At 47.3% G+C, this 13,579-nt stretch overlaps 2 protein-coding genes across 6 annotated transcripts in view; one reads left to right on the top strand and one right to left on the bottom strand.

Annotated features, from left to right (window-relative positions):
* LOC137376658 (uncharacterized) overlaps positions 1-13,579 on the bottom strand; it is a 144,850-nt gene that overhangs the window by 107,855 nt on the left and 23,416 nt on the right. The window lies entirely within an intron of this gene.
* LOC137376657 (uncharacterized) overlaps positions 1-13,579 on the top strand; it is an 86,570-nt gene that overhangs the window by 30,959 nt on the left and 42,032 nt on the right. For 3 of the 4 annotated variants that reach the window (XM_068045623.1, XM_068045624.1, XM_068045625.1), the window contains exons 4-5: positions 4,820-5,167; positions 10,524-10,868. In XM_068045623.1, coding sequence (XP_067901724.1) covers positions 4,820-5,167; positions 10,524-10,868 — 693 coding nt within the window. The remainder of the gene's footprint in view (positions 1-4,819; positions 5,168-10,523; positions 10,869-13,579) is intronic. The other variant, XM_068045626.1, reaches the window with a different exon arrangement.

A 13,579-nucleotide genomic window follows, 5' to 3' on the forward strand; every position in this document is an offset into this window, starting at 1 on the left:
ACTTCACCCCCCAACACATCCCCACTTCACCCCCCCCCAACACATCCCCACTTCACCCCCCAACACATCTCCATTTCACTCCCCCCAACACATCCCCACTTCACCCCCCAACACATCCCCACTTCACCCCCCCCCCAACACATCTCCATTTCACTCCCCCCAACACATCCCCACCTCACCCACCAACATATCCCCACTTCACCCCCCAACACATCCCCACTTCACCCCCCCCAACACATCCCCACTTCACCCCCAACACATCCCCACTTCACCCCCCAACACATCCCCACTTCACCCCCCCAACACATCCCCACTTCACCCCCCAACACATCTCCATTTCACTCCCCCAACACATCCCCACTTCACCCCCCAACACATCCCCACTTCACCACCCCCCCCCAACACATCCCCACTTCACCCCCCCCAACACATCTCCATTTCACTCCCCCCAACACATCCCCACCTCACCCACCAACACATCCCCACTTCACCCCCCAACACATCCCCACTTCACCCCCCCAACACATCCCCACTTCACCCCCAACACATCCCCACTTCACCCCCCCAACTCATCCCCACTTCACCCCCCCAACACATCCCCACTTCACCCCCCAACACATCCCCACTTCACCCCCCCAACTCATCCCGACTTCACCCCCCAACACATCCCCACATCACCCCCCCAACTCATCCCCACTTCACCCCCCAACACATCCCCACTTCATCCCCCAACACATCTCCATTTCACACCGCCAACTCATCCCCACTTCACCCCCCCAACACATCCCCACTTCACCCCCCAACACATCCCCACTTCACCCCCCTAACACATCCCCACTTCACCCCCCAACACATCCCCACTTCACCCCCCCAACTCATCCCGACTTCACCCCCCAACACATCCCCACTTCACCCCCCCAACTCATCCCCACTTCAGCCCCCAACACACCCCCACTTCAACCCCCCAACACATCCCCACTTCACCCCCAACACATCTCCATTTCACTCCCCCCAACACATCCCCACTTCACCCCCCAACACATCCCCACTTCACACCCCCCCCAACACATCCCCACTTCACCCCCAACACATCTCCATTTCACTCCCCCCAACACATCCCCACTTCACCCCCCCCCAACACATCCCCACTTCACCCCCAACACATCTCCATTTCACCCCGCCAACTCATCCCCACTTTACCCCCCAGCACATCTCCATTTCACCCCCACAACACATCCCCACTTCACCCCCCCAACTCATCCCCACTTCACCCCCCAACACATCTCCATTTCACCCCCACAACACATCCCCACTTCACCCCCCAACACATCTCCATTTCACCGCCCCCAACTCATCCCCACTTCACCCCCCAACACATCTCCATTTCACCCCCCCCAACTCATCCCCACTTCACCCCCCAGCACATCTCCATTTCACCCCCCCCACCTCATCCCCACTTCACCCCCCAACACATCCCCACTTCACCCCCCAACACATCCCCACTTCACCACCCCAACACATCCCCACTTCACCCCCCCAACTCATCCCCACTTCACCCCCCCAACTCATCCCCACTTCACCCCCCAACACATCCCCACTACACCCCCCCAACTCATCCCCACTTCACCCCCCCAACTCATCCCCACTTCACCCCCCAACACATCTCCATTTCACTCCCCCCAACACATCCCCACTTCACCCCCCAACACATCTCCATTTCACTCCCCCCAACTCATCCCCACTTCACCCCCCAGCACATCTCCATTTCACCCCGCCAACTCACCCCACTTCACCCCCCAACACATCTCCATTTCACCCCCCCAACGCATCCCCACTTCACCCCCCCAACACATCTCCATTTCACCCCCCCCAACTCATCCCCACTTCACCCCCCAACACATCTCCATTTCACCCCCACAACACATCCCCACTTCACCCCCCAACACATCTCCATTTCACCCCCCCCACCTCATCCCCACTTCACCCCCCAACACATCCCCACTTCACCCCCCCCAACTCATCCCCACTTCACCCCCCAACACATCCCCACTTCACCCCCCACCACATCCCCACTTCACCCCCCCAACTCATCCCCACTTCACCCCCCCCAACTCATCCCCACTTCACCCCCCAACACATCTCCATTTCACTCCCCCCAACACATCCCCACTTCACCCCCCAACACATCTCCATTTCACTCCCCCCAACTCATCCCCACTTCACCCCCCAGCACATCTCCATTTCACCCCGCCAACTCATCCCCACTTCACCCCCCAACACATCTCCATTTCACCCCCCCCAACGCATCCCCACTTCACCCCCCCAACACATCTCCATTTCACCTCCCCCCCAACTCATCCCTACTTCACCCCCGAACACATCTCCATTTCACCCCGCCAACTCATCCCCACTTCAACCCCCCAACACATCTCCATTTCACCCCCCCCAACTCATCCCTACTTCACCCCCGAACACATCTCCATTTCACCCCCCCAACACATCCCCACTTCACCCCCCCAACTCATCCCCACTTCACCCCCCATCTCATCTCCATTTCACTCCCCCCAACACATCCCCACTTCACCCCCCAACACATCTCCATTTCACCCCCCCAACACATCCCCACTTCACCCCCCCAACTCATCCCCACTTCACCCCCCAACACATCTCCATTTCACTCCCCCAACACATCCCCACTTCACCCCCCCCAACTCATCCCCACTTCACCCCCCAACACATCCCCACTTCACCCCCCCCAACACATCCCCACTTCACCCCCCAACACATCTCCATTTCACTCCCCCCAACTCATCCCCACTTCACCCCCCAGCACATCTCCATTTCACCCCGCCAACTCATCCCCACTTCAACCCCCAACACATCTCCATTTCACCCCCCCAACGCATCCCCACTTCACCCCCCCAACACATCTCCATTTCACCCCCCCCAACTCATCCCTACTTCACCCCCGAACACATCTCCATTTCACCCCACCAACTCATCCCCACTTCACCCCCCAACACATCTCCATTTCACCCCCACAACTCATCCCCACTTCAACCCCCCAACTCATCCCCACTTCACCCCCCTACACATCCCCACTTCACCCCCCAACACATCCCCACTTCACCCCCCAACACATCCCCACATCACCCCCCCCAACACATCCCCACTTCACCCCCCAACACATCCCCACATCACCCCCCCCAACACATCTCCATTTCACCCCCCCCAACACATCCCCATTTCACCCCCCCCAACACATCTCCATTTCACCCCCCAACACATCCCCACTTCACCCCCCAACACATCCCCACTTCACCCCCCAACACATCTCCATTTCACCCCCCCCCCCCCCTCCCACCTCCACGTCATCATACCCGGAGCCATTCCAGTAAATATCCTGCCACTTTGAAGACTCTTGTACTCACATCCCGAGGTCTCCCTATACCCACTGCCTGTAAAATGGTTCCATTTAATACCTATTGCCTCTCCTTATTCTTCTTTCCAAACTGAATCACTTTGCACTTCTCTGCAGAAAGTTCATCTGTCATGTTTCTACCCATTTCACCACTCTGTCTATGCCCTGCTGAAGTCTGTCACTATCCTCCTCACTCTTCACTACATTTCTGAGGTTTTTTTTAGAGATACAGCACTGAAACAGGCCATGTGGCCCACCGGGTCTGTGCCGACCAGCAACCACCCATTTATACTAACCCTGCAGTAATCCCATCTCACCTACCTACACTAGGGGCAATTTACAATGGCCAAGTTACCTATCACCTGCAAGTCTTTGGCTGTGGGAGGAAACCGGAGCTCCCAGCGAAAACCCACGCAATCACAGGGAGAACTTGCAAACTCCGCACAGGCAGTACCCAGAATCAAACCTGGGCCCCTGGAGCTGTGAGGCTGCGGTGCTAACCCCTGCGCCACTGTGCTGCCCCTGCATCATCTGAAAACTTTGAAGTCATTCCTCTTATGGCCCAGTCCGTTTTAAGCATTTAAAAACCTGTTTCACATCCCTTCTCAATGAACTATCGTTACGCCAGTGAGGAAAATAAAACAGAATTCTATCATCATACCGAGCCCTCTCCAAAGTCTGACCACCCCAATGAGGAAGGGTCCCCCAGATAATCACAGCCCTCTGAACACACTGCTGCCATAACTTTGGTGTGAGTGCATGGAGAGCTGTAAATTATTCTCAGACCTGGATATGTCTAGTCCCAGCTTTCAATGGCCTTTTGAGGGCAATAGCAATAAACACTAAAAGAATGAACGACTTGAGTTTATATAGTACCTTTCACAACCTCAGGGCCTTCCCAACAAGCTTTTGTCGTCACTGTTGTAATGCAGGAAACACACAGCATGGACCCACAAACAGCAATGAAATAAATGGTTGTACCATCTGTTTTAGGGATAAATGTTGTCCTGGACACTTGGCGAGCTCCCCTGCTAACCTTCCAATAGACTTGGGATATTTTACATCCACCTAAGAGGACAGACGTGGTTTAACATCTGTGTTCAGTGTAAACATGTCTGCTAGTGCAGCCTCAATACTACACGGGGTTGTCTAGATATGTGCTGAAATCTCTGTAGTGGGACCTGAACCCATGATCTTCTACCAGAGGTGCAAGTACTGCAACTACACCACACCTGAAACCCTTCATGATGTTGAGTTGCACTTTTTCTGGCCCCTCAGTTTTCTAACTGGTGTGCGTCAAGTGATCTTATAATGTTAAAAATGTTATAAAGCATTAAACTTTGAATGCTGGAGAAATATATTTCTTTGTGTTGAGCTCCATGTATTTCCTACAAACAGGTCCATTGGCTGATCCAGTCCTTATTCAATATCCAAAAGTCAGCAAGGTGCCAGAGGGTGAAACAGTCGAGTTACAATGTGCCATGTACAATGCCAGTGTGAATGACACTGATGTCCACTGGCACTACCAGCGACTGGGGAATGAAAGCGAGTGGATGATGAGCCAGTTTGTGAATGGCACCATTACCAAGTCCCATGGTGTCCACAACCGTTTTCAGCCGTCCAGGAATATCACCAGTAACAGTTACATTCTGACCATTGTGAATGTGACCCTCAATGATACAGCTGCCTACAACTGCAGTGTGTGGAGCTACATCTATGGAGCAGGGACCCAGCTCAATGTAACCGGTAAGTCAATGTTAGCTAACACTGGCAGAGTCCAAGTCATAGTATCTGACTGGGCAACTGTTTTACACAATAGAATGGACAAATGGAAACACACAGTCAGTTCCTGGTTCCTGCAGTAGTCATTGAACAAGGGTAGGAAAGTTGTTTATTGAAGGGTTCAGGAGCAGAGGGACCTGGGGATATATGTGCACAAAAGTTTAAAGGTGGCAGGGAAGGTGTAGAAGCAGTTTAATAAAGCATACAGGATTCTGGGCTTAATAAATAGAGGCATAAAGTACAAAAGCAAGGAAGTTATGATGAATCTTTATAAAACACTGGTTTGGCCTCAACTGGAGTATTGTGTCCAATTCTGGCACGACACTTTGGAAAGGATGTGAAGACTTTAGAGAGAGTACAGAGAAGAATTACAAGAATGGTTTCGGGGATAAGGGACTTCAGTTATCCGAATAGGAAAGCTGGGGTTGTTCTCCTTGGAGAAGAGAAGGTTGAGAAGAGATTTGATAGAGGAGCTCAAAATCATGAGTGTTCTGGACAGAGTAGATAGAGAGAATCTGTTCCCACTGGCGGAAGGGTCGAGAACCAGAGGACACTGATTTAAGGTGATTGGCAAAAGAAGCAACACCGACATGAGGAAAAACATTTTTACACAGAGAGTGTTTAGGATCTGGAATGCACTGTCTGAGAGTGTGGTGGAGGCAGATTTAGAATTAGAATTAGAATTAGAACATTACAGCGCAGTACAGGCCCTTCGGCCCTCGATGTTGCGCCGACCTGTGAAACCATCTGACCAACACTATTCCATTTTCATCCATATGTCTATCCAATGACCACTTAAATGCCCTTAAAGTTGGCGAGTCTACTACTGTTGCAGGCAGGACGTTCCACGCCCCTACTACTCTCTGCGTAAAGAAACTACCTCTGACATCTGTCCTATATCTATCACCCCTCAACTTAAAGCCATGTCCCCTCGTGTTTGCCATCACCATCCGAGGAAAAAGACTCTCACGATCCACCCTATGTAACCCTCTGATTATCTTATATGTCTCTATTAAGTCGCCTCTCCTCCTCCTTCTCTCCAACGAAAACAACCTCAAGTCCCTCAGCCTTTCCCCCTAAGACCTTCCCTCCATACCAGGCAACATCCTAGTAAATCTCCTCTGCACCCTATCCATAGCTTCCACATCCTTCCTATAATGCGGTGACCAGAACTGCACGCAATACTCCAGGTGCGGTCTCACCAGAGTTTTGTACAGCTGCAGCATGACCTCGTGGCTCCGAAACTCGATCCCCCTACTAATAAAAGCTAACACACCATATGCCTTCTTAACAGCCCTATTAACCTGGGTAGCAACCTTCAGGGTTATGCACCTGGACACCAAGATCTCTCTGTTCATCTACACTACCAAGAATCTTCCCATTAGCCCAGTACTCTGCATTCCTGTTACTCCTTCCAAAGTGAATCACCTCACACTTTTCCGCATTAAACTCCATTTGCCATCTCTCAGCCCAACTCTGCAGCCTATCTATGTCCCTCTGTACCCTACAACATCCTTCGGCACTATCCACAACTCCACCGACCTTAGTGTCATCCGCAAATTTACTAACCCACCCTTCTACACCCTCTTCCAGGTCATTTATAAAAATGACAAACAGCAGTGGCCCCAAAACAGATCCTTGCGGTACACCACTAGTAACTAAACTCCAGGATGAACATTTGCCATCAACCACCACCCTCTGTCTTCTTTCAGCTAGCCAATTTCCGATCCAAAGCTCTAAATCACCTTCAACCCCATACTTCCGTATTTTCTGCAATAGCCTACCGTGGGGAACCTTATCAAACGCCTTACTGAAATCCATATACACCACATCCACTGCTTTACCCTCATCCACCTGTTTGGTCACCTTCTCGAAAAACTCAATAAGGTTTGTGAGGCACAACCTACCCGTCACAAAACCATGCTGACTTTTTCATGGATTCCATGATTTAATCATGGATTTCAAAAGGGAATTAGATAATTATTCGAAGAGAAAAATATTGCAGGACTATGGGGAAAAGGCAGGGGAGTGGGACTAACTCAATTGCTCTTGCAGAGAGCCAGCATGGAGATGATGGGTCGCATGGCCTCTTTCTGTGCTGTAACCATTCTATGATTCTATGATATGTGTGCAAAATGCAAAGTTGAAAAGTGAAGTTATTAAACTTGATCTTTTTTTTATCGTTCATGAGTTGTGGGTGTCACTGGCAAGGCCAGCATTTATTGTCCATCACTTCTACCAGCATAAGAGTTTGGCACAAATGAGTGACTTGCTAGGCCATTTCAGAGGGCAGTTAAGAGTTAACCACATTGCGGGGGGTCTGGAGTCACACCTAGGCCAGACTGGGTAAGGACAGCAGATTTCCTTCCTGAAAGAACATTAATGAATCAGATGGATTTTTATGACAAACCTGTTTTATGGTCACCATTACTGATACTAGCTTTATATTCCAGATTTATTTAATTAAATGAATTCAAATTGCCCAACTGCCAAGCTGGGATTTGAACTCCTGTAAGAACATAAGAAATAGTAAGGAGCAGGAGTAAGCCATACAATCTTTGAGTCTGCTCCACCATTCAACCTGATCAAAAAATCTGTCGATCTCGCTATTGAATATACTAAATGACTGAGCATTCACCGTTCTCTGAAGTACAGAATTCCAAAGATTCACAACCCTCTAAGTGAAGTAATTCTTCCTCATCGCACTCCTAAACGGTCGACCTCTTATTCTGAGACTGTGAACCCCGTGGTCTAGATTCTGCAACTCGGAGTAACAATCTCCCAGCATTTACCCTGTCAAGCTCCTTCAGAATTTTATATGCTTCATTGAGATCACCTTTCATTCAACTAAGCTTCAGAGAATATAGGCCAAGTCTACTCAATGACTCTAGATCAGTCACCCTGTGTCTTGATTCTGCCATGGTTGCTGGAGGCTCGGGTACAGCTAGAAGGTTCACTAGGCTGATTCTTGGGATGAAGGGGTTGTCTTATAAGGAAAGGTTTAGATTTAGATTTAGAGATACAGCACTGAAACAGGCCCTTCGGCCCACTGAGTCTGTGCCGACCATTAACCACCCATTTATACTAATCCTACACTAATCCCATATTCCTACCACATCCCCACCTGTCCCTATATTTCCCTACCACCTACCTATACTCGGGGCAATTTATAATGGCCAATTTACCTATCAACCTGCAAATCTTTGGCATGTGGGAGGAAACCGGAGCACCCGGAGGAAACCCACGCGGTCACAGGGAGAACTTGCAAACTCCACACAGGCAGTACCCAGAATTGAACCCGGGTCGCTGGAGAGGCTGCGGTGCTAACCACTGCACCACTGTGCCGCCCTACAGCCACTCTACAGCAGACACTCTACAGCCTTCTGGAGGTTATGGGGGAAAGGCAGGAAAGTGGGGTTACGGCCACAATCAGATCTTATGAATGGTGGAGCAAGTGGGAGGGGTCAAATGGCCTCCTCCTGCTCCTATTTCATATGTTGTTATGTTGTTGTGACTATCAGGCAGCAGAAGAGCAGAAAATGGCAAACTTGCAGGCACTCTTTTAAAGCAGGAAGGAGTGAATACAGAAATGAGACCAGAAAGTGCCAGAAATACTCAGCAGGTCCGGCAGCATCTGTGGAGAGAAACAGAGTTAATGTTTCAGGTCTGAGACCCTTCATTAGAACTGGCAAAAGTTAAAAATGTAACAGTCTTTGAGAAAGTGAAAGGGGGGAAAGGGTGAAGAGGAACAAGGAAGGGAGGACTGTGAGAGGACAGAGGGGGGAGAGATTAAATTACATTGTCATGGAACAGAATGTAAATGGAGTGCTAAATAGTAGCAAAAGACAAAGCATGAGTTCAGAGAGAGTGCTAATGGCAGAAAAACAAAAACATGAAAAATAAGTTTAAGACCAGCATATAGTTAATAATAAATAAAAGGAAGAAAAAATATATAAAAAGAATAAATAAACAAAAAGTACCGGGGCTCATGGTCTATAATTATTGAACTCAATATTGAGTCCAGAGGGCTGTAGAGTGTCTGATCGGAAAATGAGATGCTGTTTCTCGAACTTGCATTGATGTTCACTGGAACACTGTAGCAGGCCGAGGACAGAAACGTGGGCATGGGAACAAGGTGGAGAATTAAAATGATAAGCAACCGGAAGCTTGGGATCATGCTTGCGGACTGAGCAGAGGTATTCTACAAAGCGGTCACCCAATCTGCCTCAACCTCAAATACTCCTTCCCGGTAAAGCGGCAATTTAATTGTACTTCTTTCAATTTAGCATATTGCATTCGCTGCTCACAGTGCGGTCTCGTCTACATTGGCGAGAGCAAATGCAGATTGGGTGACAGTTTTGCAGAACATCTCCGCTCAGTCCACAAGCACGACCCTGAGCTTCCGGTTGCTTGCCATTTCAATTCACCACGATGCTCTCATGTCCACATTTCTGTCCTCGGCCTGTTGCAGTGTTCCAGTGAACATCAACGCAAGCTCGAGAAACAGCATCTCATCTTCTGATCAGACACTCTACAGCCTTCTGGACTCAATATTGAGTTAAATAATTTCAGACCATGAGCCCCTTTTTTTGTTTATTAATTATTTTTATTATATTTACTTTTTATATATAATCTTCATTTTTAATTATTTATTGGTTTATTTTTTTAACCATGGGCTAGTCTTAAACTTATTTTTCATGTTTTTGCTTTCGTACAGATCTGTTCATTATTCTGCCATTAGCACTCTCTCTAGACTCGTGCTTTGTCTTTCGCTACTATTTAGCACTCCATTTACATTCTGTTCCATGACATTGTCATTTAATCTCCCCCCCTCCATCCTCTCACAGTCGTTCCTTCTTGTTCTTCTTCCCCCTCCCCCCTTTCACTTTCTCAAAGACTGTTACATTTCTAACTTTTGCCAGTTCTGATGAAGGGTCTCAGACCTAAAACATTGACTCTGTTTCTGTCTCCACAGATGCTGCTTGACCTGCTGAGTATTTCTGGCTCTTTCTGTTCTCATTTCTGATTTCCAGCATCTGCGGTATTTTGCTCTTATTATAGGAGTGAATACAGGGCTGGTAGGCCTTTAAATTTGTTGTCAGAACCTACTCCGTATTCGGCATTCTGTCTCCTGTCCCTGCTGCGTGATCGTCCACTTGAGATTCGGGAACGGGGCCCATTTCTGATCCCACTGCCAGGCTCAGAAGCAGGCTGACTAAATTCAGCCCAATCTATGCTGCCTGATCATTCCACTTAAACATTGACAGCAATTTGAAGTCTTCAGACTAGTTCTTATGTTACTGATATTTTTCCCTTAAAGATGCAAATCCTCCAGTCCTTATCCAGTCTCCGAGCCTGGAACGTGTCACAGAGGGTCACACAGCGCGGTTACAGTGCACCATGTGGAACGCCGCAGTGAGAGACACTGATGTTCACTGGTACCGGGAGCTACCAGGACAAAATATGGAGTGGATTTTAACACATGATATAATGAACAGCACACGACAGAGCCCAGGTTTCACTGACCGTTTCCAGTCTTCCAGAGACACCTCCAATAACAGCTTCATTCTGACAATCACAAACGTGCAGCCCAATGACACTGCCGTCTATTACTGTAAAGTATGGGGAGATATCAGTGGGAATGGAACCCAGCTGAATGTAACCAGTAAGTCCAGTTTGTGATAGTAACTGATCTCCAGTGGTGTAGTTGATGGCCAAGCTGAGACTTGGAGAGCAGTTTTGCATATTTACTTCAAATTTTGATACAATGGCTTAAAATGTTTTGAAAAATCTGAGCTTTTCAGTACAATTACCTAATGAAATCAAAATTTGTAAATGTGACCATTTCCTCTACACTGGGGAGACCAGATTGAGATTGGGTGACTGTTTGCAGAGCAGCTCCGTACTTTCTGCAAACATGACCCCATATTTAAAGTCACTTATCATTTTAATTTTCTCTTCCATTCTCACTCTGACCTCTGTCCTTGGCCTCATATACTGTTTCAATGAAGCTCAGCGTAATCTTAAGGAGCAGCATCTCATCTTTTGATTAGGCATTTTACAACCTTATGGACTCAATATTGAGCTCAACAATTTCAGATCATGATCATTGCTCTCTTCTTTTCGGACAGCAGGTGTCGGTAATGAGTCTTCTATCATTTAATCTCTCCTGTCTTCCGCTCTATCACAGATCTTCCCATTTGTTCTTTCCCCCTCCTCCCCTTTCCCTGCCTCTGTACTTGCTCAAAACCTGTCACATCTCTAACCTGTTGCACTTCTGATAAAAGGTCACAACTGAAATGTTAACTCTGCTTCTCTCTTCACAGATGCTGCCAGACCTGGTGAGTATTTCCAGCATTTTTGTGTATATTTGCAAATTTTTTGCCTAGTTTGTCACTGTACACTTTGAGTTTTAGAGTGCAGGTGTCCCCAAACTGTCGGGACCACAGAGCTCAGAACTCGCCCCAGATCCCTGGCAGTTCAGTCTTATTTACTCTTATTTCTCAGCTGTTCTGTTTATGTCTTGTGGGCCTGAAGGTTTGGAAAGCACAGTTCCAGGTGCCGTTGTGTCATTGGTGGACTAATCCCAAATCAGAACAAGGAGATGTGTCTGTATCAGCAGGGTGCAAGACTTGTAATTATGTTGATTTGTTTAACTGACAAATGTTACAAGATCAGTACCTAAGGGTAAAGGATCCACTTTGGGTACAGTTGAGAAATTGCACTCGTTAGGTTACACCTCAGGCTTTTGTTGAAAGTTATTTCCATCATCATAAATGTACAATATTCCATGTAGTAGCAGGACAATTGGGCAGTGTGATGGTGTAGATGTTTTATTATTTTCTTCCATTATGTAGTATTTCTTGATGTATTTAAGAGTGGTAACCTGTAGCAGTTTTGGGAATACAGCATTTTAATGAGGATGTCCAGTCCTCCACCTCTGAATAACCCGACTTAAAATTACTAAAAATGACAAATGGAAACTGTACTGAAACATCTAACGTTCCATTGCTAGGCCCTAGTCAGTCTGGTATTAGTGTCTGTACGCCTAAGAGAATTAGCACAATTTGAAGAGCCTTCCCAAACCAGAACAATAGGCAGAATCTCTCCGTTTTGGTCTGGGGATGAGGCCACATGAGGTAAGAGTGTAGCTGGACTCGGACGAATTGAATCTTGAGCTAACGTAAGAGATCCCTGAAAAAAGGAACGTAAGTTTTGCTGTCACTCGCTAGTCTTTAACATTATCCAGTCTTTTATGCTGGTTGGGCTGTCTCTGCCAGGATTGTGCTGATATAACTAACGGAAACAAACAAAAACCCGACTCTGATCTTTGTCAAATAAAACTGAGAGGTGTTCAGATTTCAATAAGAAAATATTTAATTTTGTTCAAAAGCTAATTTGAAACTAACGAGTATTTGAACATAAGAACATAACATAAGAACTAGGAGCAGGAGTAGGCAATTCAGCCCCTCGAACCTGCTCTGCTATTCAATACGATCATGGCTGATCTCATCTCGGCCTCAACTCCACTTTCCTGCCCGTTCTCCATAACCCTTCAACTCATTACTAATTAAAAATCTGTCTATCTCCTCCTTAAATTTACTCAATGTTCCGGCATCCTCCGCACTGTGGGGTAGTGAATTCCACAGACTCACGACCCTTTGAGAGAAGTAATTTCTCCTCATCTCTATTTTAAATCTGCTACCCTAACCATGACCTCTCGTTCTAGATTGCCCCACAAGAGGAAACATCCTCTCTATGTCTACTTAATCCTCTTAATCATCTTATATACCTCAATTAGATTTCCTCTCATTCTTCAAAACTCTAGAGAGTAAAAGCCTAAACTGCTCAATCTCTCTTCATAAGACAAACCCCTCATCTCTGGAATCAATCTAGTGAACCTCCTCTGAACTGCCTCCAATGCAACTACTTCCTTTCTCAAGTAAGGGGACCAAAACTGTACGCAATACTCCAGGTGCGGTCTCACTAATACCTTGTACAGTTGCAGCAACACTTCCCTACTTTTATACTCTATTCCTTTAGCAATAAATGCCAAAATTCCATTTGCCTTCCTTATCACCTGCTGTACCTGCAAACTAGTTTTCTGCGATTCATGCACGAGGACACCCAGATCCCTGTGCACTGAAGCATTCTGAAGTTTCTCTCCATTTAGATAATAATTTGCCTTTCTATTCTTCCGACCAAAATGGATAACCTCACACTTATCCACGTTAAAATCCATCTGCCAAATTTTGGCCCATTTATCTAATCTATCCATTTGTAAATTTCTTATTTCTTTATTGCAACTTACTATCCCACCTATTTTAGTGTCATCTGCAAATTTGGCTATAGTACCTTCTATCCCTGCATCCAAGT

This window comes from Heterodontus francisci, chromosome 13 (genome assembly GCF_036365525.1).
Source record: "Heterodontus francisci isolate sHetFra1 chromosome 13, sHetFra1.hap1, whole genome shotgun sequence".
NCBI lineage: Eukaryota > Metazoa > Chordata > Chondrichthyes > Heterodontiformes > Heterodontidae > Heterodontus > Heterodontus francisci.